Genomic DNA, 26,945 nt, shown 5'->3' with positions numbered 1-26,945 from the left:
TTGTGTCAAAAGACATCCCAATACATAATGAATTTTCGATCACTGGATTTGAAGCTTCAACTAAGGTGTGACTTGATGAGCCAATATGATCTGTTGTATGGATTGTATATTGGTTGGTAACCAACTCATCTTCACTAAAATCAGACAAAATATATGGATATTGACTTTGTCTTGCCATTTCCGTGGAAATTTGGTGAAGAGTGAAAATTTCGTAAGGTCAGAAATAATAAGAGGAGAAAAAAAATATAAGACTTAAACTGTAAATCGAGAATCTGGTGTTTAAATCGTGTGCAGAGAAGTCAGTATTAATGGCAACGATCAACCATATTAAATAACCTATTTTAATGCACACAGAAGTCATTAATGACACTGGTTTCTTAATAAATAACTCATTTTAATACACAGAAGCCGCATTAATGGCAACGACTTCATTAATAAAAGCCAGCGTCTTCTAGCGACTTCATTAAACTTCCAGCGACTTCATTTAACATCACGCGACTTCATTAAATGAACAACACAGAAACCGTCAGGCGGCCTGGCGACATTAATTGAAAGTCGTCCGCACCAATGACGACATTAATTGAAAGTCATCCGCACCAATCACGACTTCACTTTGGTTGTCATCCGCACTGATGACGACTTCACTGTCCCGAGACGCTGACACCATCACGCGTGCGAATCTGCGCACATTTATTTCATGGTTGACCGTGCCCGTGATGTGTGGATCCCCTCGCTGCACCACTACCAAGCCATGAATTCAGGGGAAATAGTGGAATTCAAAGATTCCTCCTACTCCCTATGCCATGCACAGTCCAATTTTTACATGCACTAGTTTAAAGTGTTGGCAGCTTTAAAAGCCTTTTCTGAATGTATGCTCTCAACCACATTGCACGAAAATATTGAAGGATTGATGGACAGCTACTGTGCATTCACGTGAGGAATCAAGCTGGCATTGATTCAAATACCTTCAACTTGCATCCATATGCATAAGTTTCATCAGTTTGGTTTATGTATTGTGCTTAGATTGGGAGAGAATTGTTTGAAGTTGCGCGTAGTGGGAGAATGTTGAATACTTCATCACTTCTTTAATAGCTTCTATTTTCAAGGTTCAAGTATGATTTAATATATTTTTTAATTAATTTGCAGACTTAGATTCTAATTTTTATTTACCATTTCTAATTTAGCATGGCACGAAATGGACGCCTACCTCAAGATATGTCACTACTCCAGCTTCAGCATGAGCATATCACTCACGACTTATGGGATGGATGAGAACGAGTTCTTAGACCGAGAAGAGCTGGAGTTTGGATACTAAACAACCAAGACATACTTGATCCCCGTGTCATAAATTTAATGCATCAAGCTGGATTCGGACACGCCTTGTACATCCCAGACATGAATGTCAACCACTTCCTCACCAGTTCTTTATTAGAAAGATGGAGATCAAAAACTCACACATTTCACTTACCCCATGGAGAAACCATCGTGACACTAGAAGATGTAGCCGTCCTCCTTGGCCTACCGATAGACGGAGATGTGGTCACTGGTCCCACTACGGTTGAAGACATATTCTCCACCTTCCATGAACATCTAGGTGTCATTCCACCACCGACGGTGATAAGGGGGAACTCAATTCGAGTATCTTGGTTAAACACTACTTTCCAACAACTTCCACCCAATGCAAACAATGAGGTTATTGCTCAATATGCGAGAGCGTACATTCTCACATTGATTGGAAGCATTTTAATGCCAGACACGTCTGTAGCTAGGGTACATGTCATGTATCTACTTAAGCTAGCTGACTTGAATGTCGTTAGAAATTATAGTTAGGGCTCTGCAGTTTTGGCCTGCCTATATCGTTGCCTAGATCATGGCACTCACCTTCGCCAAGAAAATATTGGTGGATGCATGATTTTGTTACAATGTTGGGCTTGGGAGAGGATTACTTTTGTAGCCCCACAACTTCAACCTTTAAGTGATCAGGAGGTGGCTGATGGAGATGGTTTCTCGGTCTGTAGAAGGTAAAAAGTTAACTTGTAAATTAATTTTTTTCTTGTCATTTATCTAACTTGAAATTGCAACATTTTTATTTAGGTGGATGAACGTAACGCATCGGATAAATCCAGCTTCAATTTCAGTTACTCAATTTCGGTTGAGATTTGACCAAATACGTACAAGACATGTAATACTTAAGGTGATTGAAAATTTTTTGTTTTTAAAAATTTAAAACTAATGTCTACAATTTGGTTTTAGTTCTTGTGGAGGCCTTACATTCAACCCGAAATTAGTCGATTGATTGTGGTTGACATCCCTCTGGTGTCCAGAGCAACAGTACCAATAATTTGCTTCGCGATAGTAGAAATCCATCAGGCGGATAGGGTGATGCGTCAATTTGGTTTAAGACAACATTCCGCCTGAGACAGCTAACCTGGATCAAGTTCACAAGGATGACTTAAGGGGAAGAAACGACAGAGATCGGGTAGCACATCATCACCAATGGATTGCAATTTGGAATGATCGACAAAATCGGATCATTCAAGGTACACCGTTCAACGAAAACGGTCATTTGCGTGATGAAACACCGTATATGCAGTGGTACATAAACCACACTATCCGCTATATATCTCCATCAGAATCTTCCGACGATGAGGTTATTTATACTACAATGTTGTACATCTGTTTATCATACATACTTATTCATGGCAATAACCATGTTATTTATTTTACAGTACGACATATCACAAGAACCTTCCCAGCCTGCTTCACAACCCTACACTGCCCATGTTGGGTCTTCTCCAAATTTCATGCATCATCACCAACCCTTTTTCGGACAGTCCCCTATGGGTCAAGGTCAAATGTTTGGACATTCACATCCTCAATTTGACAACTCATCAAACACCTCATTCCAACACGCCCCTTCCTCATACGGTTTCTTCCCGCATCAGTCAAGTTATAGTGCTGGTCCATCACATATGTTTGGAACCACAACCATGACACCACCATTTACCTATTATCCAGGATCTTCATCATCAATGCCATTCTATCCTCCGCCAATGTCTTCCCAATCACCACAAATTCCGCAAAATGTCCAAAGTCATCAAGATGAAGGTGATGATGATGATGATGAACCACCACTACAACAACCACTAAAACGTCCCAACAGATCTAAAAGAAGACCAACATGTGGAACCGGAGGACATAGATGACTGTTTCATTATTTTCAAGTTACTAAATTATTGTATTTTAATTTTTAATCATTTTAAAAATATATTAATGTTTTTTTATTTCAATTTATTATCATTTACTGTTAAAAAAAAAAACTAAAACGAAGTCGTCATCTGCAAAGACAACTTCACTAGCACAAAAGAGGAAACCGACACTCTGCCTGACGACTTCATTTAAAAAAAAAAAGGGGGAAACCGGCCTCTGGGAGGACTACTTCAGCTTTAATGTCATCCTCCCCCCTAACGACACGACCTACTTTTCCAATAAAACTTTCAACCGACCCCTTTTTACAATTTCTTGGTGAAAGTGACCCACAATTACAAATTTCCCTATATATATATTACTACATACTTTCTATTTTTTATTTATTTTAATTGTTTTGTTTGTCATGAAATTCATTGCATTTCCAATACATTTTTTATTTTATCATAACTTTTATGCAATTATGTTCAAATGATGTATATATGTCTCATATTTGTATATTTCTATTCTTTTTTAATATTTTTATTTATTGTATTTCATGAAGATGTTTAATACTCTCAACTTAAGTATTTAATAACATAAACATTTCATTCACCGGGTAATATAAAAAGTTTATCTTCTTTATTCTATTATTATTATTAATTTTTGTTTCATTTGAAAAACTCTTTTATTTTGCTAAAAAAATTTTCATTATTTCTCAAGCATCGATTATGCTGATATTTAACAAGTTTTCTTAGATCTCTTATGTATTTTTCATCTTACCATAACCTTAACTATACATTTGTTTTTTCTTTTAACGTGATTTCATTTAATAGTCTCTCAAATTGTTTCTAAGACACACATTTGATAATTTTTTAATATTTTTATTTGTTGTTTATTTTTATCACGTATAATACTATTTTGATAATATTTTATAAAATTATTTTTTATTTCCTACTCATTATCAATCATACTATAATTTTGTCACCATATTGTATAAATAAATTTTACTATAATAGACAATGAACGGTAAATGTGAAAGAAAAACAAAAAAGAAGAAGAAGAAGATGAGAACAAGACGGAAAATGAAGGAAACACAAGACTAGGAAAGAACCTTACCAAACCTTGAGAGACCATGGTTTGATGGCTCTTGATACCATTATGGTGGAGCTCCAAAGGTGCATGAAGAGCTCCATGTGCAGCAGAAATGGATGAAGAAATGAAGGCAAGTTGGAAGGCACTTGCAAGCAATGGAAGGTGAAAGAGGTGATCGGATTTCCTAATCTATGCTAGCCTAAGGAAGGTGGCTAGAGGTAGAGAGAGGAAATCTCTAGAAAGTGGTGACTCTCAAAGGCAATAGAGGGAGGAGTGCTCTCAACTCAAGTTGCATCTATTGCATAAAATTTCAAGAGTGTCTACAAATGAGTGAAATATAATATACAAATTTAATGTAATTGCGATGAATTTTTTTATCGCCATGCAACATATATTGAAGTTTAAAAGATAAATATCTATGTTAAAACATTATTATTATCAGTTCAATATTTGTTCTCTGTGTCATTTTGATCAAGTGATGTATTATAACTTTTATTAGTGTATAAAAAAGATATTCATTAGAATATTAAAAATTGGAGTAAACAACTATTTAAAATATATTTTAATTTGAATATTTGTTTTTCTTTTATATATTTTTTAAATTTTTTAAAATTTTATCAACTAGGTTCCATTAACATTTGCAAATTTAATAAATGTTTTGGTTCTCATAAAATTTTATTTAGTATTCTAATTTAAAATGTATACAATTATAATTTCTTTCAAAATATTTGATATCAAAGAAATAACCATCTTTTTAATATTGAATATTTGATAATATTATGTTTAATTTTTTATTATTTTATAAAAATTAATTAAAATTAACATTGAATTAGTTAGAAAACGGGTACGAGTATGAGTGCGAGATTATACACGTTTCTCGATAAGTATGAGGATGTGACAAAAGTTTGATACCCATTGGGTTTGAGTATGAGAATGAGAATGAATATTTTCTATGGAGATGAGTGTAGAATAGCAAAACCCGTCCCCGCTCCATCCCGTTAGCATCCCTAACACTCAATCTTTAAAACTTGGTTTTCGTAATTTATTTTTTCTGTATTCCTTTAAAGGCTACATACATGACTCAAAGGTTTGTTGGGTAAAAAGGATATTTCATGTTTAGATCTTGATTTACGGTATTGTAATGGTTAGGCTTTTACGTTTTAGGTAATACAAGAGTTAATTGTGTACCTTTGCTTCATTTTCTTCTTCTTCTTCTCTTTAGACTCTTAATACCTTAGAGTACATAAAATTTCCAAGGAAAGAGAAGTTAGTTTTAACTTAAATTTAGTTTATATTTTAAGTTATACCTTAATTTTGAACTTAAATACTTTTCATGTGATTAAGCCATGGGACAAACTGTTTTTGAAAATAATAGATCTTGAGAAGGTTCAATTTTAGATTTATGAGCTAAGATTCAATTTTAGTTCTTGATTAATTTTGGTTCTAGTTAGCATTTGATGTTTGAAATATTGGTAATGATATGATAAATGATATAAACGAATAGATAATGACGAAAAAATGTTGCATCTTTTTTATATGTTATGCTTGGACGTCTCTAAAGATATGTTAATTTCAAACTTTCATGGTAAAACTGACAGTGGTAAGCGTAAATTTGTGTGAACTTGGTGTCCCAGTACAATATTTTTTAAAAGGTATAATTAGTCGCATAGTATCCAGTTTGGTGCTGAAGTTTCTAATTGGTATCCGGTTTTAAAAAAGTCTCAATTACGTACCCAAATTAGTTTAAGTACACCAATTTAGTCCATTTCAGTTGACGCCGTTAGAAAGATTAACGTTGACTGATACTGGTTGGTCTCTAAATTTAATTTGGAACACGTGGTGATTAAAATTTAATGACGTGGAAATCTGGGGAAGAATATTAAATATGTCTTGTAATGAAAAAATAAAAAAAAAAGGGTGAGAAGTTAAAAAGAAGTCGTAGAAGCATGTGATGAAGACGTGAAATTGGGGAAAGGTGAGGCAGGGGAGACGAAGTGGTGGACGATTCTTCGCGAAGTGCTAGAGAAATTGAAGACGCATTTCGAACACTGAAGTGGAGATTTGAGAGCTACTTGTCGGCCATTGTTAACGAAAGGTTGGTATTGTGTTTTTTTTTTATTTTGTGATTAGGGTTCTGATGTTAGGGTTGTTTTTTGTGAAATTTTGTTGATTTATGTGTTTAGGCGCAGCCTGGAAGGCTTCCACATCCACCCCTAAATTCATTGTTTCATCCTGTGAACATTTAAACATAGTGGTCTGATAAGCAAAGCCCCAAATCGGTAAGACTAAGACCACAATTTTTCTCCTTCAAAGAAGATAAGGAAAGAAGAATAGAGTAAACCTCATCATCTTCTAGCAGCTTCATGATAGACGGGTCCATGGCGATTTCACTGCACGTGTAATCTCTGTTGCTCTACTTAACCAAAACAAACTCAAAAATTCACACCATATCTTAGCTCATAAGAGGAAGCAAACAAACTTAAATGGCATCATGCCACCATGGGTGCGAGTATGAGACCTAGACCTAGCATCCTAATCTGCAATTCTATAGCAGCAATAGATACAACAGAAGTACTAATGCAAAAGGGTATATTGATGAAGAAGAAACTGGATTAGGGCAGAAGATATCGGAGGAAGAAGACAATGAAAATGGGGGCAAATCTCCTTTAAATGTAAATACCACGTGGAACATTGTACAATTATAAATTCAACTAGTCATGTCATTATTTGACACGTATCCCTTCTGCACTGCTACATCACCACTTTCTAAACGCCGTTTCGGAACATTTAACGGTTTGGACTAAATTTGTGCACTTAAACTAATTTGGGTACGTAATTGAGACTTTTTTAAAACCGGGTACCAATTAGAAATTTCAGCACCAAACTGGGTACTATGCGACTAATTATACCTTTTTAAAATTATGATTTTAAATGCATGACTCTGAATGAAAGTATTTTGCTCTTACCTTTGTAGATTAAATAGTTCTTATTAGTGTTAATTTCATTTGAACTTACGACTTTGGTGCCAATGATAATTTGGTATAGACTATTATGATTGTGTTATATGAAAGTTTATAGTGTACATTAGTGTTTGAAAACTTTTAACTTAACCAACTTTGATGACTTTTGTAATTCTTTTATTTGTATATGTCGTTTAAGCGAAATGCACCTTGCTCAAATGATAAAATGACAAGAGCAAGATCTCCAAGTCTAAAGTTCCTCACTCAATGCTTAAAAGAGAAGTGTATCTCTTAAGTAACTACTCTTAATTTGATTGACATAAATGTTGAGAATATACTTAACATAAAAATGTCGTTTAAGAAAAGAAATATCACTCAATTGATATTCTCCGAACTTCTATGAAATAAACTAGTTTTCAATTATTTAAATGTTGTATAATCATAAATTATGGTAGTCAAAATCGAGATTCTACTCAAGATCGAAAAGGAAAATATAAATTATAAATCGAAAGAATGTAACATAAATCGTAAGATCCTACAATATTTTAATTTCTAGATTTTTAAGGAGCATATTTTTAATCCTAATAAAATATCTTTTTAATCTTTAAAGAGCAGATTTTTTAATCTAATAAAATATTTTCTTAATTTTTAAGGAGCAGATTTTTTAATCTTCATAAAATATTTTCTAGATTTTTAAGGAGCAGATTTTTTAATCTTAATAAAATATTTTTTTTAATCTTTAAAGAACATATTTTTTAATCTGATAAAATATTTTCTTGATTTTTAAAAAGCAGATTTTTTAATTTTAATAAAATATTTTCTAAATCTTTTTGAAGAATAGATTTTTTTAATTTAATAAGAGAAAGAAAATAAAGGAGTTATTATGCCACTGATTGATTTTCTTAACGTTATATGTGTGATAGAGAGGGAGAAGTAACTTTTCAAATAAAAGTTACTTTTACCTGCAGCTATGATTTTACTGTGCAGTTTTACTTCTGAGTGGGCTTTTAAAATTGTGCTTGTTAGGTTAGAAATTTAGGGTTTTTAGAAATTAGGTTAAAAAGTGTTATGAGTGGCTTTTAAAATTGTGCTTGTTAGGTTAGAAATTTAGGGTTTTTAGAAATTAGGTTAAAAAGTGCTACGGGCCCTGCAAAGCTTAGGGTTGCCGCTGCCGCCCCTGCAAAGCTTAGTGTTGCCGTTGCCGCCCCTGCAAAGCTTAGTCTTGCCGCTGCGAAGCCTACTGTTGATGTTGCCACTATGATGTAGTTGCCACAATGCGAAGCTCGTGCCGCTGCTGCTGTGATGCGAAGCTCGTGCCGTCGCCACATCGCCAGAATCGTCGCTCCCAACCGAGTTGCGATTTACAACGATGAAGATCGCATATTTTAAGTGGAGCGAGATCGAAGAGGATACAGAAGATCATAGACTCGTACGATCTTACGTTTAGGTTTTGGATCGCGATTTTGACAACCATGATATGATTTTATATTCTATAATTGTAATGCTTTATTCAGCAAACAAGATAAACTAGATGATATTGTTAATGTGGATGTTATCAAATGATATGAAATCAATGTTATTATTAGTATGAAATAGTAGTTACTTAGAAGATAACCATCAATTTGTATGAGTACAATATAAGAAGTTATGAAATATGTCAATGAGATTGACATTTTAATAGTAGTCTAAATTATAATTTATGGGGATTCATGCTCCTAGTGAGAGCACGAGGAGTTAACCTAACATGTATTCAAGCTCTTTTGATTATTGCCAAAATTATCAGAATTTATAATTACTTAAATGTGTCTTGAGACCTTGAAAAAATAATAAAAATGTTTAATGTATTTATTTACATGATAATTTTGTATAATATTCAAAGAGTTGCTTTTGAGATTGTATGCTTTGTCATGTTCTATTTGTTCACCATCTTTTATATATTTGTATTGGAATCTGATCAAGTAAGCAAATATAATTAAATTATATGTGTGATTTCTTTCGAAATTTTTTATAAATTCCTAATGAATTTCCCCTGTGCTCATCCAAGAAAAACAACAATTCCTTATCACTTTCTTTTTCTAAATGAGAATAAGCCTTCTCAACATAGCTGAACTCGCGTCCATACATATACGATGCACATGCTGCTTTGCATGTGAGTAACTGCAAATCACCTGAGACAATTTAGGAAAACTCATTAGCATGACCATAAATAAAACAATAATAGTGAATGAACATGCAACCATATTTCCAGTGAAGTTTACATAGACACTGATACTGTAACTTCACTGTCAAACCATTCCAATGCTATGATTATACCTGATTCAATCTCTGATTGTAGCTTGCTATTGCTGAAATGTCTTGTTATCCACCACCTACAGCGAAGATACCAAGATTTTCCTGATGTACCATCCGTAAATATTTTAGGGGTTTTGTTAATGGAATGAAGTTGCTTGTGTCCATTTTCAGTTTGCATGGGGCATGTAGACATACAGTCTTCTTCATAGGAAAACAGTCTTAAGAAACATGAAGATAACACCTTCCACGTATTGTGTTCTGAATCTGTGGCATCTAAATGTAAAGCAATCATTTCCAGCAGAGACTCAAGACTATACTCTCCTGCAAAGTACCAAGGAATCCAATCAACAACATAGACATGATGTACTTATTATTGAGCATATAAGATATCGCTTAGTATGGAGCAGAAGAAAAAATTATCACAGAAAAATATTTCTAAATCTGTAATTAGAAGAGCCAAGGCGTGATGACATCAAATCAGAGACAACTTATTCAAATTTGAATAGATTAATACAAAAAGATAACAACTGAGGAAAAACTGCAGGCTAGGAGTTCTTCAGTTTCCTGGTCACTTATATTTCTTCTCCTGCAGCCGTTTACCCATTTTTCTTTCATTAACTTCTTTCTCCATCACTTTTCAAGTTGACATTGGACTCTACTTGAGAGAAATAGCAATATAAATTATGCAAATCATACAAAAGACATGATTCAGAATGAAGGTACCATTTTGGTGCATCTTGATAAGTTTGGCTAAGGCATCACTACATGTTGGATCCTTCTTCAATATATTCTCAAAACAGCTAAGCATGCCAGAGTTGTTTCGATCAAAACGCTCCAAGAGAGCAGCCCTCACTCTACAAGGGTGTGCACATCAGTAACTTAAATAATCATAATAAATAGCACCTTATAAAAGATAAGGGATATACCTTAATGGCAACACAGAGGCTGCATTACAGCACTGCTTCTCAAGCATAGTTAGAGCCTCGTCAACTTGTCCTCCAATTAGCAACAGCTAGTAATAAAAAATAAAGTGAAGCCCTTTTTTTATATCTAAAACATTATCCTATGCAGAAAACAACTGTCAAATAACTTCTATAACAGACGCAAAGTAGGGACGTGCATGTGCATCCAGGAAAGGGAACACGCTGTGAGAATTGCAGAGCACAACATAATCAGTTGCTTTGTGCAATTTCAGATGGATAATTTATTTCATTTAATACAAGCTACTGATATTTCCACAATGTGTGTAAACAAATAAGCACATGGAAGGAGTGAGAACCAACTAGTAATAGCATGCAGTTGCACAATGGACTTTCAAAAGCTCAGATACAAGACAGAGTTCTGCTCGGGTCAAACAATGGGAATTGCAAGCATTGAACCTCTAATCATTTGGTACAATGTTAAGGACATACCAAAAGCTTCTAATATTAGAGGAGGTAGATGCCTATAAACAGTTCTATATCTCTAAAAGTATCATATTTATGATCAAAATCTCATTTATCAATTGCTAAATGTAATATTTCTGATAAAAAAGGGAAATCACAAAAGCTATTAGCTTTATTTGCTGTATTGGGAGCCAAGGAAAGCAGAACAATATGTCAATTGCCTCAGGAACAAACTACACAGATAGTACGAAAAACAAAGAGCTCCTCTTAGTGTTGAAGATGGTTTTGGCATTTTGCAGCAAGTGCCAAAAAAATTATTAACAGAAGGTTGTTCCATCTGTTTCTGTAATACAACAACAACAATAATATGCTATAGGTGCATTTAGCATTTAGGTAAAAAGATGAAACATAGTATAAATATGCATCATAAGGATATCCTTTGAAAGGAAAGCACAAAGACATCATTCTCCTAATACAACAGAATCAAGGGATGCAATGTTAATATTTAGAATGAATTGAAACCTGGGTACACTCCGTATGTTTAATGCAACATTGGCATTCCTAAAGGAAATAAGTAAAACCATTACTTTCCCTTTCATTTCATCATTTCCTTGAAATGGTCTAATGGTTTCACAGTTCACTAGTTCAACAAACAGAAATTACTTGAATAATAATAAAACATACTAAAATATCTATGATGTATGGTAGCAAAGCCATTAGAAAGGAAAACTATAACCAAAAACTTGCAGAGCAATAAGAAAAAGTATGAAAAGGCAGCAGGGACCGGTTGTTGACAACATCATGCATGGTTTATTACAGTGCAAGTCCTATAATTTTCAGGAATTATGCAAAGAAAAAATGCATTGCACTGATCAATGACATAATAAGACTTGCAATTTTTAGGCAACTTATACGGCACTTTTACAAAAGTAAAAGATTAGGTAAAGACAGAGCAGAATTAGTTCTTAATTAATGTTGTACGGCAACTTCTAAAATATTGAAATAATTAGTTCTTTTAAGTTTAACAAAATTCTGTACGCAGTTGGTTTTTTCATCTAACAAGTTTTAGTTTGAACCAAAATTCCTTATTTCTCATCCTTCCCCTTTCAAAATTGTTTAAAACTTTGAAAATGGTTCACCAGACCATAATTGATGCTGAATTAGTTCAAAACTAAAAGTAATACAAAATTATTTATTTGAAATGACTTCAAATTTATCTTGATTCACTTAAACAAAAAGTTTTAGGTTATTTCACTATGGGTGAATGTATCAAATGATTGTAGAAAAGATTCATATTAGCTGCAGATTGGAATGAAACCTTCTAGGAGGTGTACACCCCAAGGCCTAGAGTTACCAGGCCCGGGCCGAGAACCATCCTGTTCCACAACACTTAGCCAATAGGTAACAAGTAATGAAAATACACTTAATCATATAACCAAATGATTAAGGTATAAATGTGGTTTATCCCCATTTAACTATGGACCAAGGTGACATTGTTCACCATCACGGCCCAGACCCATTCAAAAAGTATAAATTTTGAATGATCTCATTTGAGTATTTAATTCTTGAAACTTCCATATCTGATTATTGAATTGCTTATTGGAAAATCTTGTGAAGACATCCTCCATTCAGTTTTGAGGACAAGTGTTGGCAAAACAAGAAAAGTTGTGTTGCAAAGATTTTGATGATGACAATTGCAAGGAACATCAAAGCAAAGATTGGAAGATTATTGGAAGACTATTTAAGTGTTGTTTAAAGCCTCTTGTAATAAGTTATTAATGTATTTAGTGTGTTTAAGAGAGCTTAGGATTTCATAAAACAAGCAGCTAGCACTTAATCTCTGGCCACATTTATTTTTACAAAACACACTATGATAATTGATTATCATACGTATTTTTCAGTTTTTCAGAGATCTCTTTGGAATAATAGATTATCAGCACGAAACTTTAATTTTCAGAAACCTCTCTGGAATAATCAATTATCATAAGTGATAATCGATTATCTCTAATAGTTGTAACTTATCTTTTCAGTTCCTTAACCTAGTTTTCAAAATCTATTTATAGAGCACTTGACTGTGAATGCAGAGAAACTGTCTGAGTGGTTTCGAAATGGGGCTTTGAAAAACCTAGTGTAGGTAGAACGATAATTTTTATGAAGTGGATTTTTGGAAGATTGAGTGTTGCTGTTGTTGCTAGGAAAGTTGTTCATCCTCTGTGTGATTCAAAGGAAGTGTTATTCATCTCTTATGTCTTCAAGAGAGGTATTCTTTAAACCCTTTACTCTCTTTATCTGATTGTACTGTGTTTATTTTAGTGATTTAGTTAATCTCCTTGTTTAAGAGATTAACAACTGAGTGTAGGGTCTTTTGATTTGAACCAATAAAAATACTTTGTGTTCATCTTCTTCCCTACTCTCTTTATTAATCTACAGTTGCTTTAAATTAAAGAATCTTGTAATCTAAACGGTAAAATTTGGGAAAAATTTTAAAAGCATAATTTTTATTAATTAAACCAATTCAACCCCCTCTTGGTTTTTGTCCACACGCAAACCTTCTGCTGCGCGATTCTAACAATTGCTATCAGAGCTTATTTTGATTGAAATTCATAAATTTCGAAAATGGTTGGATAAAACCAAACCACTGCTGAGGGTGCTTCTATTAATAGACCTCCACCTTTTGCAGGTGAAAATTATCCCTTTTAGAATGTAAGAATGCAATTTTTTTTCCGGAATCTATTGATAGGGGTAGTTGGGATGCTGTGTTAAATGTTCCTTTTATTCCTACAATAACTGTTAATGATGTTCAAGAAACTAAACTATTTTCTCATAGTGGACTGTAGAGGAAAGTAGAAGAGCTAAATATGATGTGAGGGCAAGAAACAAAATTTCATTTGACTTTGGTATCCCTATGGAGACTCCTCTAGCTTAATAGGTTATTCTGATGTTGATTATGGTGGTTGTAAAATTGATAGGAAAGTACCAGTGGTACTTGTCATCTATTAGGATGTTCACTAGCTTCTTGGCACTCCACGAAACAAGCCTGCGTGGCTTTATCAACTACTGAGGCTGGATACATTGTTGTAGACAATTGTTGTGCTCAGATTTTAAGGATGAAACAACAATTACAAGATTATAATATTTACCTAAATCATATACCTAATAATACCAGTGCATTAAATCTAACCAAAAATCCTATAATGCACTCTAGGACCAAGTATATAGAAATAAAACATCATTTTCTAAGGGATCATATAAGTAAAGGAAATTGTATAATTTGTTACATTTTCCCAAATATCATTGTCTAGAATGATATCAACGCCTTTTACCTTGTTGAAGGCTACTCCATCTTTGTATTTGAAATTGTAGTAGAACACTCTTACTAGATCACGACACTAGGAGCCATGCATTTCCACAAAATATTTAATGTCTTGAGCGTCAGATAGAGAAGGAAAATGGAACCCAATAGCAATGAACATTCGAGAGTTGATGAACTTGGGAGTGATTATGGCTTTGTCTTTCCACATATTGATAAATTCTACTCTCCGTTCTTCATCAAAAATCCATCCTTCAATGGAGGCATTTCTAAGTGGAGGTTGAGTGGAGGGATGAGCATTCCTTCTTCTAGTAGGTATCTTTCTACAAGATGGTTCAGCCATTGAAAATAAAATGGAGAGTGGACGAAAATTTGAGAGAATTTTGAGCTTGAAGAGGGGTTAGGGTTCAACCAAAAGAGAATAGTGAAAAATGAGAATTTGATGAGGAATTAATCGATTTCAGCAGCTTAGATTTATACCTTGATGTTCCCCAATGGTCAGATTGCAGTTTTCAATGCAAATCTAGTCATTTCAACGGCTAATTTTTCGAATATTTTCGTCTAGGGTCATGAGATAATCGATTATTGTGCTACAACTCATGGAGCAAGCAACCAAAGTAATGATTAAGACAAAGTACTTTTGAGCATGTAAAGGAGGTAATGTAATAAATTATTGCTTCAACAGTTATGAACCTGATTTTCAGTTTAACAAACAACATGAACGAAATACAAAATGATGTTTAGTGGCTACATCTAAGTTACTTGAAATGTATGATCTATACCTGTACCAATGGAAGTAATGCGGCTGAAGCAGAAGGTTCTGAGTTGATAGCTAGTTGCAAATATTTCACTGAATTTTTGTAATAGTCATTAGGCTGATCTATTTGCAAATACATGAACTCCTCCAAATCGCTATCATCAGAAAAATGCAAGGGCAGCAACCATAAATCAAGTCCCCCTATGTAAATGCACAAAAAGACAATATTGAAGTTACTAGTAAACCAGAGAGTAATAACTATCAAAACCAAGAAATGATGATTAATAAGCTCTGAAACCAATTTGAAAAAAACTGGTACCAGAATATAACAAAAATAAAGAAAAGAAATAGTAATAGAACAGGGAAGACAAGAGACTGTTTATGTTACTGAATAAATAATGAAAAAATTATAGAAAACAGCATACCCAGGAATTTAGAGGAACCTGGTTCGTCTCAACCAATGCACATAAATGCCCTACTGTATTCCCTTATCCTTTATATATACCCTCATTACATTTTGTCCTCATAAAAAACTAACTCTAACTAACAAGTTGACTTACTAAGTGTCATTTAGTTAGTTTACATAAGATACCCTAAACTGTTTCTATTATTTCTCTTTTCAAACTCTTAGAAATTAGATTTGATCCTAACTCAACTCCAAAAAACTAGTTCATGGGGAATCAACTAGTTTGATGATATCACCGGTCAATGTTAAATTTCCAACACCCTCCCTTGCACCAAGGACTACACATCTCAAGTGTGAAATTAGTGAAATTAGTAACTGGAAAGGGCTGGGGAATCAACTAAACTTTTGATATCATATCAAACCAATTTTTCTGCAGATGTGGGCACAGGGATCTTGACTTTGCCTTGGCTACTTGATACAGATCTACACCCAGAACAAGCAACAAGCAACAGAAGAGAATGGATGAATGAAATATACGACAGCTGTAAGATTTATTCGCAAAAGAGGAAAATACAGCAAGATAACCAATCATACTGCCCAGAGCTAGGCTCCTCTAGAGTAACCAACAAGGTTCTGTATTCAACCAGAGACCCCTCCCCTGCTCCCCACACCTAATACTTGTTAGAATTATTACCTATTGTATCATTAACCCTATGTATAGGGTGTTGAGTGTGGGAAACCCACTACTGCCATATCTACTGCTGCATCTAATCATGCCTAGTATCTTAGAGCAGTCTTTTCATATGTATTTGCTTCATTATAAATAGAAGAGAAGGAGAGTGGTATTGTTGTCCACTACTCATATATTTTAAAGTCTCAGTCTCAAGTTGGTATCAGAGCGGGTCGATCCCGCTCTGGTTTTTGTCTCATCTGGTTCGTCACCGCTGTTCGTGGTGGATCGCCGTTAGTCACCGCGGCTGTCCAAGTTTGTTTAACCTCATTTCTGAACTACCCAACACTGTGAAACAACATTTCAACACTGTCCGCCACTGTCTGCAGTCCTCCGCCGTTGTCCGCCGCCGTCCACCGACGCAGTTCCGTCCGGAAACCACCGGATCTGGACCGCCTCTCCGCGTGACAGCCAACCCCGCCGGTGTCGCAGGCAGCGCCATCGCCACGCGCCTGCACGCGCGTCATCTCTATTCGCTTCAGTCAGGCACGTGCCGCTCACGCGCCGCTGTCCAGTCGCCGTCGTCGGAGCTTCCTCTACCCATTTTGACCCTCAAACCTCTGTTCCGGTGAAGTCCAGTAGCACCCCTTGTGGAAATCGTCACTTTCGAATTTCAGAATCGTCACTATTTCACTGTTTTCCGAGATCCTCTCTGTTTTTGTTTATTCTCTTGATCATATCATGGCCACTGGAGGTACTGGGAGTGCTATTTCATTCTCCGGAAGCCCCTGCATTACTTCCGAGAAACTAAATGGCCAAAATTACTTATCTTGGTCCGCTGCCGTCGAGATGTGGTTTCTCGGTCAAGGATATCACGACCACCTTGAGAAAGATGGCAGCCACATTCCTTCTGAAAAGGCTGAACAGTGGAAACAAGCAGATTTCCAACTATGTGCTCTATTGTGGCAATCGGTGGAACCACGACTTTTGATGTCCCTACGGGCTTTCAAAACTTGCCACTCGTTTTGGAAGCGAACTCAGAATATCTATGCAAATGATATTCAGCGCCTCTATGATTCAGCGAACAAGTTGACATCTATGAAAATGACTAACCATGATATGATTTCATTCATGAAATACGCTCAAGCTGTTGTGGAAGAACTTCTTGATGAAATGAAGAAAAAGCTTGACAAGTACTATATAGTAATGATCCTCCGCGCTATACACCCAGACTTTAATCATATCCAAGATCAGCTTTTGACCTCTCATGAGGTTCCTTCCGTGGAAACTTTGATCTCCCGCATGATACGTGTTCCAGCTCTTCAAACTCTAGAAACTCTTGCTATAATGGAACCATCTGTCATGGTCGCCACCCAGGAAGAGGAGGTCGTGGAACTAGAGGAGGTGGACGTGGAGGTCGTGGGCGTCCTCAGTGTACGTATTGTAAAAGGATGGGTCATACCCAAGAAAACTGCTACACTTTACATGGATTTCTTGCCAAAACAGCCAATGTCTCCCAGGCAGAGACTACTGACTCCAAGTTCACTGAGGACGAGTATCAAGAGTACCTACGCCTCAAATCCAACAGCTTGGCACAATCATCTCAAGCTCCAAGTACATCAACTGTTTGCATCTCTCAATCCATGGAAAGTCACAATTCATGGGTAATTGACTCTAGTGCTTCTGACCACATTTCTGGTAATACCTCCTTGTTCTCAACCATTTCATTCCAAGAAAAATCTCATTTTATAACCCTTGCGAATGGTTCTAAAACATCCTCAAAAGGAGTCGGTCAAGCCATCTTATCTCCGTCCTTAAATCTAAAATTTGTCCTTTTTGTCCCTAATTGTCCTTTCAATTTAATTTCCTTAAGTCAGTTAACCAAAACATTGAATTGCTCTGTAATCTTCGATAACAAATCTTTTGTTATACAGGAGCGTGGCTCGGGGAGACAGATTGGAGAAGGATATGAAGCGGGCGGATTATACCATTTTGGATCTCGTCCACGGGTGTCATGTGTTGCAGCTCCCAATCCTAAAATGTTACATGATCGGCTTGGTCACCCTCACCTGTCCAAGTTAAAGAAAATGTTTCCTGAACTTAGTAGTCTCCAGACTTCAGAATGTGAGTCATGTCAACTAGGAAAACATGTTAGATCTACCTTTCCTAAAAGGTCTCAAGCAAAGTGTACTTCTAGTTTTTTTGTCATCCATTCCGATATCTGGGGACCTAGTCGTGTCTCATCTTTTGGCTTTAGGTATTTTGTTACTTTCATTGATGAATATTCGAGATGTACTTGGGTTTATCTTATGAAAGATCGTTCTGAATTATTATCCCTCTTCACATCTTTTTTGAATGAAATCAAGAATCAATTTAGTCAAGTAATTAAAATCTTAAGAAGTGATAATGCCAAAGAGTACTTTTCGTCTGCTCTTTCTAATGTTTTGAGTTCCCATGGTATCCTGCACCAGTCTACTTGTCCTCATACGCTACAACAAAATGGTATAGCAGAAAGAAAAAATAGACACTTAGTTGAAACTGCTCGTACCCTTTTGCTTAGTGCCAACGTTCCTATCCATCACTGGGGAGATGTCATCTTAACTGCAGGTTTTCTTATTAATCGGATGCCATCTTCCTCTCTCAATCATAAGGTCCCTTTCTCCATTCTGTTTCCAGAAAATCCTCTCTTTCACACTTCTCCTAGAGTTTTTGGTTGTGTATGTTTTGTTCATGACATGTCTCCCAGGTTAGACAAGCTTTCTGCTCGCTCTCTCAAATGTGTTTTCTTGGGCTACTCACGTCTTCAAAAAGGGTATCGATGCTACTCTCCTGAAACCAAGAAATATTACATGTCTGCCAATGTTACATTTTTTGAACAGACCCCTTACTTCTCTCCATCTGTTCAAGATGTCCATGTCATACAACAAGTCCTTCCTATTCCCATGGTTGAGTACAATATTTCCAATGTCCCTGTCACTCCAAGTCTCGACCAAAGTCCTCCTGAGCCATCATCTCCACCTATTGATTCTCTCCAACACAGGACGCCGACGACTAGTCCAGTTGTTTAAAAACATGGTGAATCCCCTACTTCAGATTCTTCTCCCTCGTCTCTTGATCCCACGACTCCTAGTGAAGGTGATTCAGGTTGGCCCATTGCTCTCAGAAAAGGTACTCGTTCCTCTCGAAATCCACATCCCATTTATAATTTTCTTAGCTATCACCGATTATCTCCTTCCTATTGTTCACTTTTATCCTCAATGTCTTCTGTTGTTATTCCCAAAAATGTGACTGAAGCACTTGATCATCCTGGATGGCGACAAGCCATGATTGCAGAGATGCAGGCTCTTGAAAGCAATCATACTTGGGAGCTCGTGCCCCTCCCTTCGGGCAAGAAGGTTGTTGGTTGTCGATGGGTGTATGCAATTAAAGTTGGCCCCGATGGTCAGGTTGATCGACTCAAAGCCCGATTGGTTGCAAAAGGGTACACTCAGGTTTATGGCCTTGACTATTGTGACACCTTCTCTCCCGTGGCCAAGATGACTACTATTCGCCTCTTCTTTGCAATGGCAGCAATTCGTCACTAGCCGCTTCATCAATTGGATATCAAAAATGCCTTCCTTCATGGTGATCTTGAGGAGGAAGTTTACATGGAGCAACCTCCTGGGTTTGTTGCTCAGGGGGAGTCTGGTATGGTATGCAAATTGCATCGATCTTTATATGGTCTCAAACAATCACCACGAGCTTGGTTTGGAAAATTCAGCTCCATTGTTCAGAAATTTGGGTTAAGACGCAGTGAGGCAGATCACTCAGTCTTTTACAAACATACCTCTCCTAGGAAATGTGTATACTTAATAGTATATGTTGATGATATTGTTATTACAGGAAATGATACTACTGGAATATCTCAACTGAAGGAGCACTTGTGTAAACATTTTCAAACCAAGGATCTCGGAAGCCTCAAATACTTCTTGGGCATTGAAGTAGCTCAGTCAAAAGATGGAGTTGTAATCTCTCAAAGAAAATATGCTCTTGATATATTACAAGAAACAGGTATGATTGACTGCAGACCAGTAGAGAGTCCTATGGACCCAAATCAGAAGTTAACAACAGAAGAAGGCGAATTATTCTCCGATCCAGAGAGATATAGGAGGCTCGTTGGAAAGTTAATTTATCTCACTATTACGAGGCCTGATCTATCTTTCGCAGTTGGAATTGTTAGCCAGTTTATGCAGACTCCATGTATTAGACATTGGAATGCCATCATCCGTATTTTAAGGTACCTCAAGAAGGCTCCAGGACAAGGTTTGCTATATGAAGATAAAGGAAATGTTCAAATCTCTGGGTACTGCGATGCTGATTGGGCAGGCTCTCCTATTGACAGACGCTCTACTACGGGATATTGTGTCCTCCTTGGAGGAAATGTTATCTCTTGAAAAAGTAAGAAGCAAAATGTAGTGGCTCGATCCACCGCTGAAGCTGAATATCGGGCAATGGCGTCTCTCACGTGTGAACTCATATGGGTAAAGCAATTTCTTCGAGAGCTTAACTTCTGTGAAATTCAGACCATGAAGATGTACTGTGACAACTAGGTTGCTCTCCACATTGCATCAAATCCAGTGTTTCATGAGAGAACTAAACACATAGAAATTGACTGCCACTTTATTCGAGAAAAATTGATGACCAAGGAAATTTGTACTGAGTTCGTTGGGTCAAATGACCAACTTGCAGATGTGTTGACCAAGTCATTAAGGGGACCTCGAATTGAGTTCATTTGTTCCAAGCTTGGTTCATACAATTTGTATGCTCCAGCTTGAGGGGGAGTGTTAGAATTATTACCTATTGTATCATTAACCCTATGTATAGGGTGTTGAGTGTGGGAAACCCACTACTGCCATATCTACTGTTGCATCTAATCATGCCTAGTATCTTAGAGCAGTCTTTTCATATGTACTTGCTTCATTATAAATAGAAGAGAAGGAGAGTGGTACTGTTGTCCACTACTCATATATTTTAAAGTCTCAGTCTCAAGTATACTAATAACAGAAAAACATTCCTTCACTCTCTCTCCTCTAACTAACCACTATTCTAATCAGATCACGTCATTACCCTGACTCTTCTTTCTCACATATACACTTCCCCATCTTGAACCATACTTCACTTCATGGGCTAGAGGCTCGTTGGGCCCATTTACTCTTTGGGCCCTATCAATAACCTCATCTTGAAAAATTGACTTGTCCTTAAGTCTCAAGCCTGGAAATTGACTTCTAAGAGTAATCTCATCCTCCCAAGTTGCCTCCTCTGTTGTTTTTCCTTTCCAATGAACCAACCACCGGTTAACTAGTACCCCCCCTCTTCATAATACTTCTAGAAGCCAATATTGATTCAGGCTCCACGACTCCCACATTTTATTTTCTATCTCTGTTGGTAGTTCATCTACTGTCTTATAGTCATCCACTGCCTTCTTAAACAAAGAAACATGGAACACAGGATGCATCCTTGAAAAGGGTGGTAATTTCAAACGATAGGCAACTACTCCAATCTTCTCTACGATATCAAACAGACCACTGTTGGGCTTCTTGGATTTCTCTAGGAAATCTCTCTGCTACATCATAACCACAGGAAGAGTAAGCTCTCTGTTTAAAAATTATTCATTTAATGGAGGTGTATACAAACAAATCTTCCAATAGGGGAACCAGTCTGAACTGAAATATATAAGTATTTAACACTGACTTCTGAAAATCATAAACAAAATAGTCATGCATGGGATTTTCAAAGGGAAAGATATTGTCACCCACAGCAATTTAGAGCTCTGATCCACTGAAAGCATGGATTATCTCACACTCAAAACAGAAATGGATCAAAGAAATGTTAAGAAGTGAACTTTAAGCCTAACTCAACCTCACAAAACCGGCTTATAAGATGAGGTTTGCACCCACTTATGTACTATAAAATTGCATTATCTCTAGTTGATGTGGGACTTCCAACACACCCCCTCTGAGGTATATACATCTCGTGCGTAGGACTAGAAATGGATGGTGTGTTAGTGGCTTGATAACGGGTGGAACAGAATGTCCAAGAAATCTTGTTAGGATAAGTTTTTTTAAACAATGATTTTGATACCATATTAAGAAGTGGGCTTTAAGCCTAACTTAACCCCACAAAACTGACTGGTAAGGTGAGGTTTGCACCCCACTTATATACTATAAATTAAATATGAAGAGTCTCACTGTCGAATTAGTGGGCATTATCAGAAGTTTCAAGTAGTCAAATGGGAACTCTACACCCTCATTTTCTTTATCTCCAACATAAACAATAGTAATAGGGGGAGGGGTTGTTTAACAAAACTATTCTTAGGTTGCTGCAAACAAGTAATAACTGGCAAGATAAAAATTGCAATTATTAGGGTCATTAGAAAGATCAAATCAATATTTTCAGTCCAAAAAGAAAAATTAAGTAGGAAAATACATATAAAATAATATAAGCACATACACATTTTCATTCCAGTGTGCATCCACAGAAAATAGATATTCCACCTGTTCAGTGAAAAAAAAAAACTTACCAAGGCCGTGTAAGAGATCTTGTGTAAGACCTCCACTGTTGGAAAAAGGGTCTCCAAATCCGTTTTGCTCTTCAGAATTTAAGTAAAATCCTTCTGGCTGAAAGTTCTGATGTGTTTTTTCTCTTTTATTAGTACCAACCTCTATGTCTTCACTCAATACAACATCCCTAGATATATGCTTATCATTCATGATAGAGGCCTCTGAATCACGTTGACAATGGGACTCAGCCATGTGGGATTCAACTGAATTATACTGTTCTGACTGTCCAGTTTTATTGGTAAATGAGATCTCCATATGTGGGTTCTCTTGCAAGTCAAACTGGTCTGAGCTTCTCCACTGGAATTCTTTGGGGACAGAAGAATACCACAGCTCATAGAATGTCAAACCCATCATCATCTTTGACACAGGATCAATATCAACTTTGTTTTGTTCAATGCTAAAGGAGAAACCAAAAGACAAAAATAAATGAAAAAGGATAGAAAGAGCAAGGGAATAAATAAAATAAATTAGAACCTGGTGACCCCCTTATAACAATATTTTTTCAAACACTGACGTATACTTTAGTATTATTTAAGTGAAAACCACCATTAATGAAGGAAAACTATTGTGAATGGAAAGTTCATATTAGAAACCATTTTATACTTCGTTGCCAAAAGCATAACATGATAATTTGGTCTTGTTTGAATCAATTTGCATTTATTTGAGCGTGTATCTAGTACTTAACTATACCAGTAGGGTACTTACTAGCCAACCTAACCTATGTTATTATTGAAACTGCTATATTCTGTCAATGCATCACTTGGGCACTTCTTGAATGGTGAGAACACTTAATGCTAAGTATCTATCTAGGACATCAGACAATTCAAGGTATCTTTAAAACTCACCATAAGGACTAATCCATCCCCAAATTTTCAGGATGTGAGACCAATCCCAAATTATCCTTGTCATTGGGGCAGCGTCAATCATGTTGAATATTGACTTTATGCAATTATGTTTACATTGACAAAACTTACCTACTTTAAATGCTAGTAAACAAGGGAAATATTAAGTAGCATCATTCTTAATTAGCTTGCATTTTATAACAAGCAGTGAAGTACCAAGGTCTCTATAGTAATAAAATTAAGATACCATTCCAAACTGTCAGGAGGAATTGAACACCAATGATAATTACCATTAAAACCTTATCAACCATTATGAGAACTTTAGTTTTTTTTGAACAACATACAACCCTGATAAAAATATAATGACAATGCCAGGCAACCAGCTCACCACATTATATAGTAATGAGAAGTTATGAAATCATCCACTCTTGGCATCATGATTCAACACATATTATTCTGCAAAGAACAAGACATTAAAAATTTAAAAATTAAATTACATACCATAAAGCAAGCTGGTATGCATCCCCTGCATTGCCTTGCATAAGACAGAAAAAAATGAACTCAAAATGGACAGCGTATCTGCTCTGCTCCATAAACAAAATTCTACATTAACAACTGAAGACTAAGCAATCAAGCTTACAATTTGAATTCATAATCTCAATTGCAAAACATTATTTATAATTCATTTATCAAGTAGAATTAAAGTCAGTGGACAGTTTGATGAGATTGTTTGCAATGGAAATGGTAGAGCTTCCCACCAGCAACTTTAAACATAACATGGGAGCAAACATATCTCACAACCTGATTGCTCTCATACAGCTTGCACGTGAAAAAAGTTAATAAGTAAATAATTTTAAAATTACTAAGACAGTCAAATCTAAAAACATAAAAGCCTTTTTGGTTTGAGAAAACATTTCTGTTTTCATCATTAATAATGAAAAACTGTCACCTTATTATTCATTCAGTTTCCTGTTTTGAAATATTGTTTTCATAATTTCCTATACTAACCTTTCAAAACAAGACACAAAGCGAAAACAAATTGAATTTTTTGAAAATATTAACGAAAATAGGAAATGGAAACAAAAACTTTTCCTCAAGCATGCCTCTACCTAGATAACTTCAGAAATGCAGTTTCAACACTGAACAAAGAAAATTCTGAAAAAAAATGGAATTGAATAATCGAGGATTGAGGCAAGGCTTTCGGAGAAACTAAGTTTAAAAAATGTTATGTTATGCTATATTGTGGTGATGAATGGTGAACAATAAACTCAGCATGTAGCTAGTATTTAATAGTAGTAAAATTGTAACATTTAGCAAGTCAGGTCTCCCTGATTTCTTCAAATTAGTCCCAACTCCACCAAGGTAGAAAGGAAAAGGAAAAACAAAGTATTATTTGTTGAGTACTTGATGGCTAGCTATAGACAATTCACTGCCACCAGGATCATTGTTTTTCCTTAACTAGATCCTTCTTCCCTCTTTCAATTAGAGTTTTCAGAATATAACACTTTCAGGACTTGAAAGCGATTATTGAATCAGATAATTGAATCAGATAGCCTACCTCTCTCTTGTGAGTTACCATCATTGACAGTTTTATCAGGTTTAAATGATATATATGCTTTCTGTTTCACTAAGAAAAAAATTAAGGTCATAAATAACCTTTGGGTATTTTAGAACAAGCTGTATGTCAGAAACAGTTACTACCTGAAAAAGCAAATTCATAAACATTTAACAATAAAGGTAACCACTATAAAGCATTTAGTTGGGGAGTCTGAAACATACCTGTAAAGGCCAAGTCTTCATTGATCCAATTTTCTTCGACCAAATATCATAGAGGTTCTTGATTCTCGTGGGATTAATAGAATTATTTTTCACACGATTAAGAAGCTCCATTAAAACCTACACACGTATCAGCATACATGCCAGTGTTCAGAAACTAGCTAGGATATCAAGAACAGAAGAAATTATAACAAAAATATATAAAATCATATTAATCAAATAGGTAGCAATTATCAAACAAGTAAAAGAAATCATCACTTGGGAAGCAATAAAACTTGACACCACACCACATTCCCAATTCCACAAATAATAAGAGCAAAAGGAGGAGGAGGGTACCCAAAATTTAAGACGATTTCTGAAGGGCGAGGTCTCATTAAGTGTGCCCTTCATGTAGGCACTAAGAACACCACTGGCTTCGACCCAGTGATGCTGGTTGACGAGTCTGTGCAGCAGGTAGCGCAACCTCGTACGGTGTTCCTTCCTCAGAGGTTTGGGACCCAATCCCAAGACGTAGGAAGGCCTAGTAAGAGACAACAAGATTTTTTTTGCCAGCTTCTCTCGCGACCCCATTTCCCCTTCCTCGTCCACCATGAAACTCTTCCTCTTACGCTGCTTTGATTTCTTCGCCGTGGAACCGCCATTTATGGTCCCGGGTTCAGCGTCTGACAGATCAAATTCCATTGATAACAATTTAGAGACACTTTGCACTATCCCAATACAAGCTTCGCTTGAAGAAATAGTCAACTGCTTTTCAATGTATAATTCACAACTGATTTCTTTAATTCGAGATCATCAAAGTGCTTAAAGCCTAAACCATGTTGGTAGGGTTTAAGCACTTTGATAGGAGGTATTTGTTGGCAGTGCTGGGCGTGTTATTGGTGGGCTGGCACTGCTGTGGTGTCGGTAGTGTATGGTGGTGGTGCTGCCGGCGGTGGGGTGTTCGTTGGTGACCGGTTTGTGGTGCTGACCGGTTTGTTGGTGGGTTGGGGCTGCAGCTGGATGCGTTCTTGGTTTTTCTTTCTCCTTTACATAAACGCTGCACTGCCAGTAAAAAGTCACGTGCTCAAAACTTTCAAATTGAAGACCACTGTTTCTAGGACTTGTGACTTCTCCATTCATATAAATATAAATATATAAATGTATAAATATATTTTAACAATGATTAAAATTTAGATAACAATTAATTTTATGGAAATCCATAATAAAAACATTTCATTAAATTAATCACTCTAAATTTTATTTAACTAATAATAATTATTATTATTATTATTTCCCCTTTTAATCATTTCTTCCTTTTATAATTTAATATAATTAAAATTATTTTCAATTAATCACGTTCTATTTTAAATTAATTATATATACATATATTATTTTTTTTATTTAAAAAATAATCAATATTTGATTTTATATTAATTTTAATCATAAAAATAAAATCGTAATCTATATTTTAATCTATTAAAAATGTATTCATCTATAACATTTATTCACAAACTTCTATACAAATTTTCTTCAAAAATTTTCACTTTCACCACCTGATTTATTACAATGAAAACAGTCTTTTTTTTATTTTTTATTTTCTCTCTTTTTCCTCTCCAATACATTCATTCATTTTCCTTTAAATCATTTTCCAAAAACAAACACACCCTAAATAACAAACATGTTTTTTT

The 26,945-nt window shown here is 35.7% G+C and overlaps 1 protein-coding gene across 1 annotated transcript; it reads right to left on the bottom strand.

The window, feature by feature from the left end:
* Positions 1-9,195: 9,195 nt before the first annotated feature.
* Positions 9,196-26,357, bottom strand: LOC114185222 (TAF RNA polymerase I subunit A). Its single transcript, XM_028072834.2, has 9 exons — positions 25,615-26,357; positions 25,282-25,398; positions 24,004-24,086; positions 22,621-23,057; positions 15,011-15,186; positions 10,460-10,545; positions 10,257-10,387; positions 9,555-9,854; positions 9,196-9,409 (listed from the first exon to the last, which is right to left on the bottom strand). The coding sequence occupies exons 1-9, from the start codon at positions 25,957-25,959 to the stop codon at positions 9,219-9,221; spliced, it is 1,866 nt and encodes a 621-aa protein (XP_027928635.1). The 5' UTR covers positions 25,960-26,357; the 3' UTR covers positions 9,196-9,218.
* Positions 26,358-26,945: the final 588 nt, after the last annotated feature.

The sequence above is a fragment of the Vigna unguiculata genome, chromosome 5, assembly GCF_037176805.1.
Source record: "Vigna unguiculata cultivar grain cowpea cultivar isolate G323 ecotype 2 chromosome 5, ASM3717680v1, whole genome shotgun sequence".
Lineage (NCBI taxonomy): Eukaryota > Viridiplantae > Streptophyta > Magnoliopsida > Fabales > Fabaceae > Vigna > Vigna unguiculata.
The sequence above is the reverse complement of the archived record's forward strand: the minus strand, read 5'-3'. Positions and strand labels throughout refer to the sequence as shown.

Excerpts from the sequence above, each read along its gene's own strand:
- LOC114185222 (XM_028072834.2), bottom strand. The coding sequence starts at position 25,959 with ATGGAATTTGATCTGTCAGACGCTGAACCCGGGACCATAAATGGCGGT. Across the intron at positions 23,058-24,003 it reads GCATACCAGCTTGCTTTATG|CATTGAACAAAACAAAGTTG; the intron begins GTATGTAATTTA and ends TTTCTCCTTTAG. Across the intron at positions 10,388-10,459 it reads GCCTCTGTGTTGCCATTAAG|AGTGAGGGCTGCTCTCTTGG; the intron begins GTATATCCCTTA and ends ACACCCTTGTAG.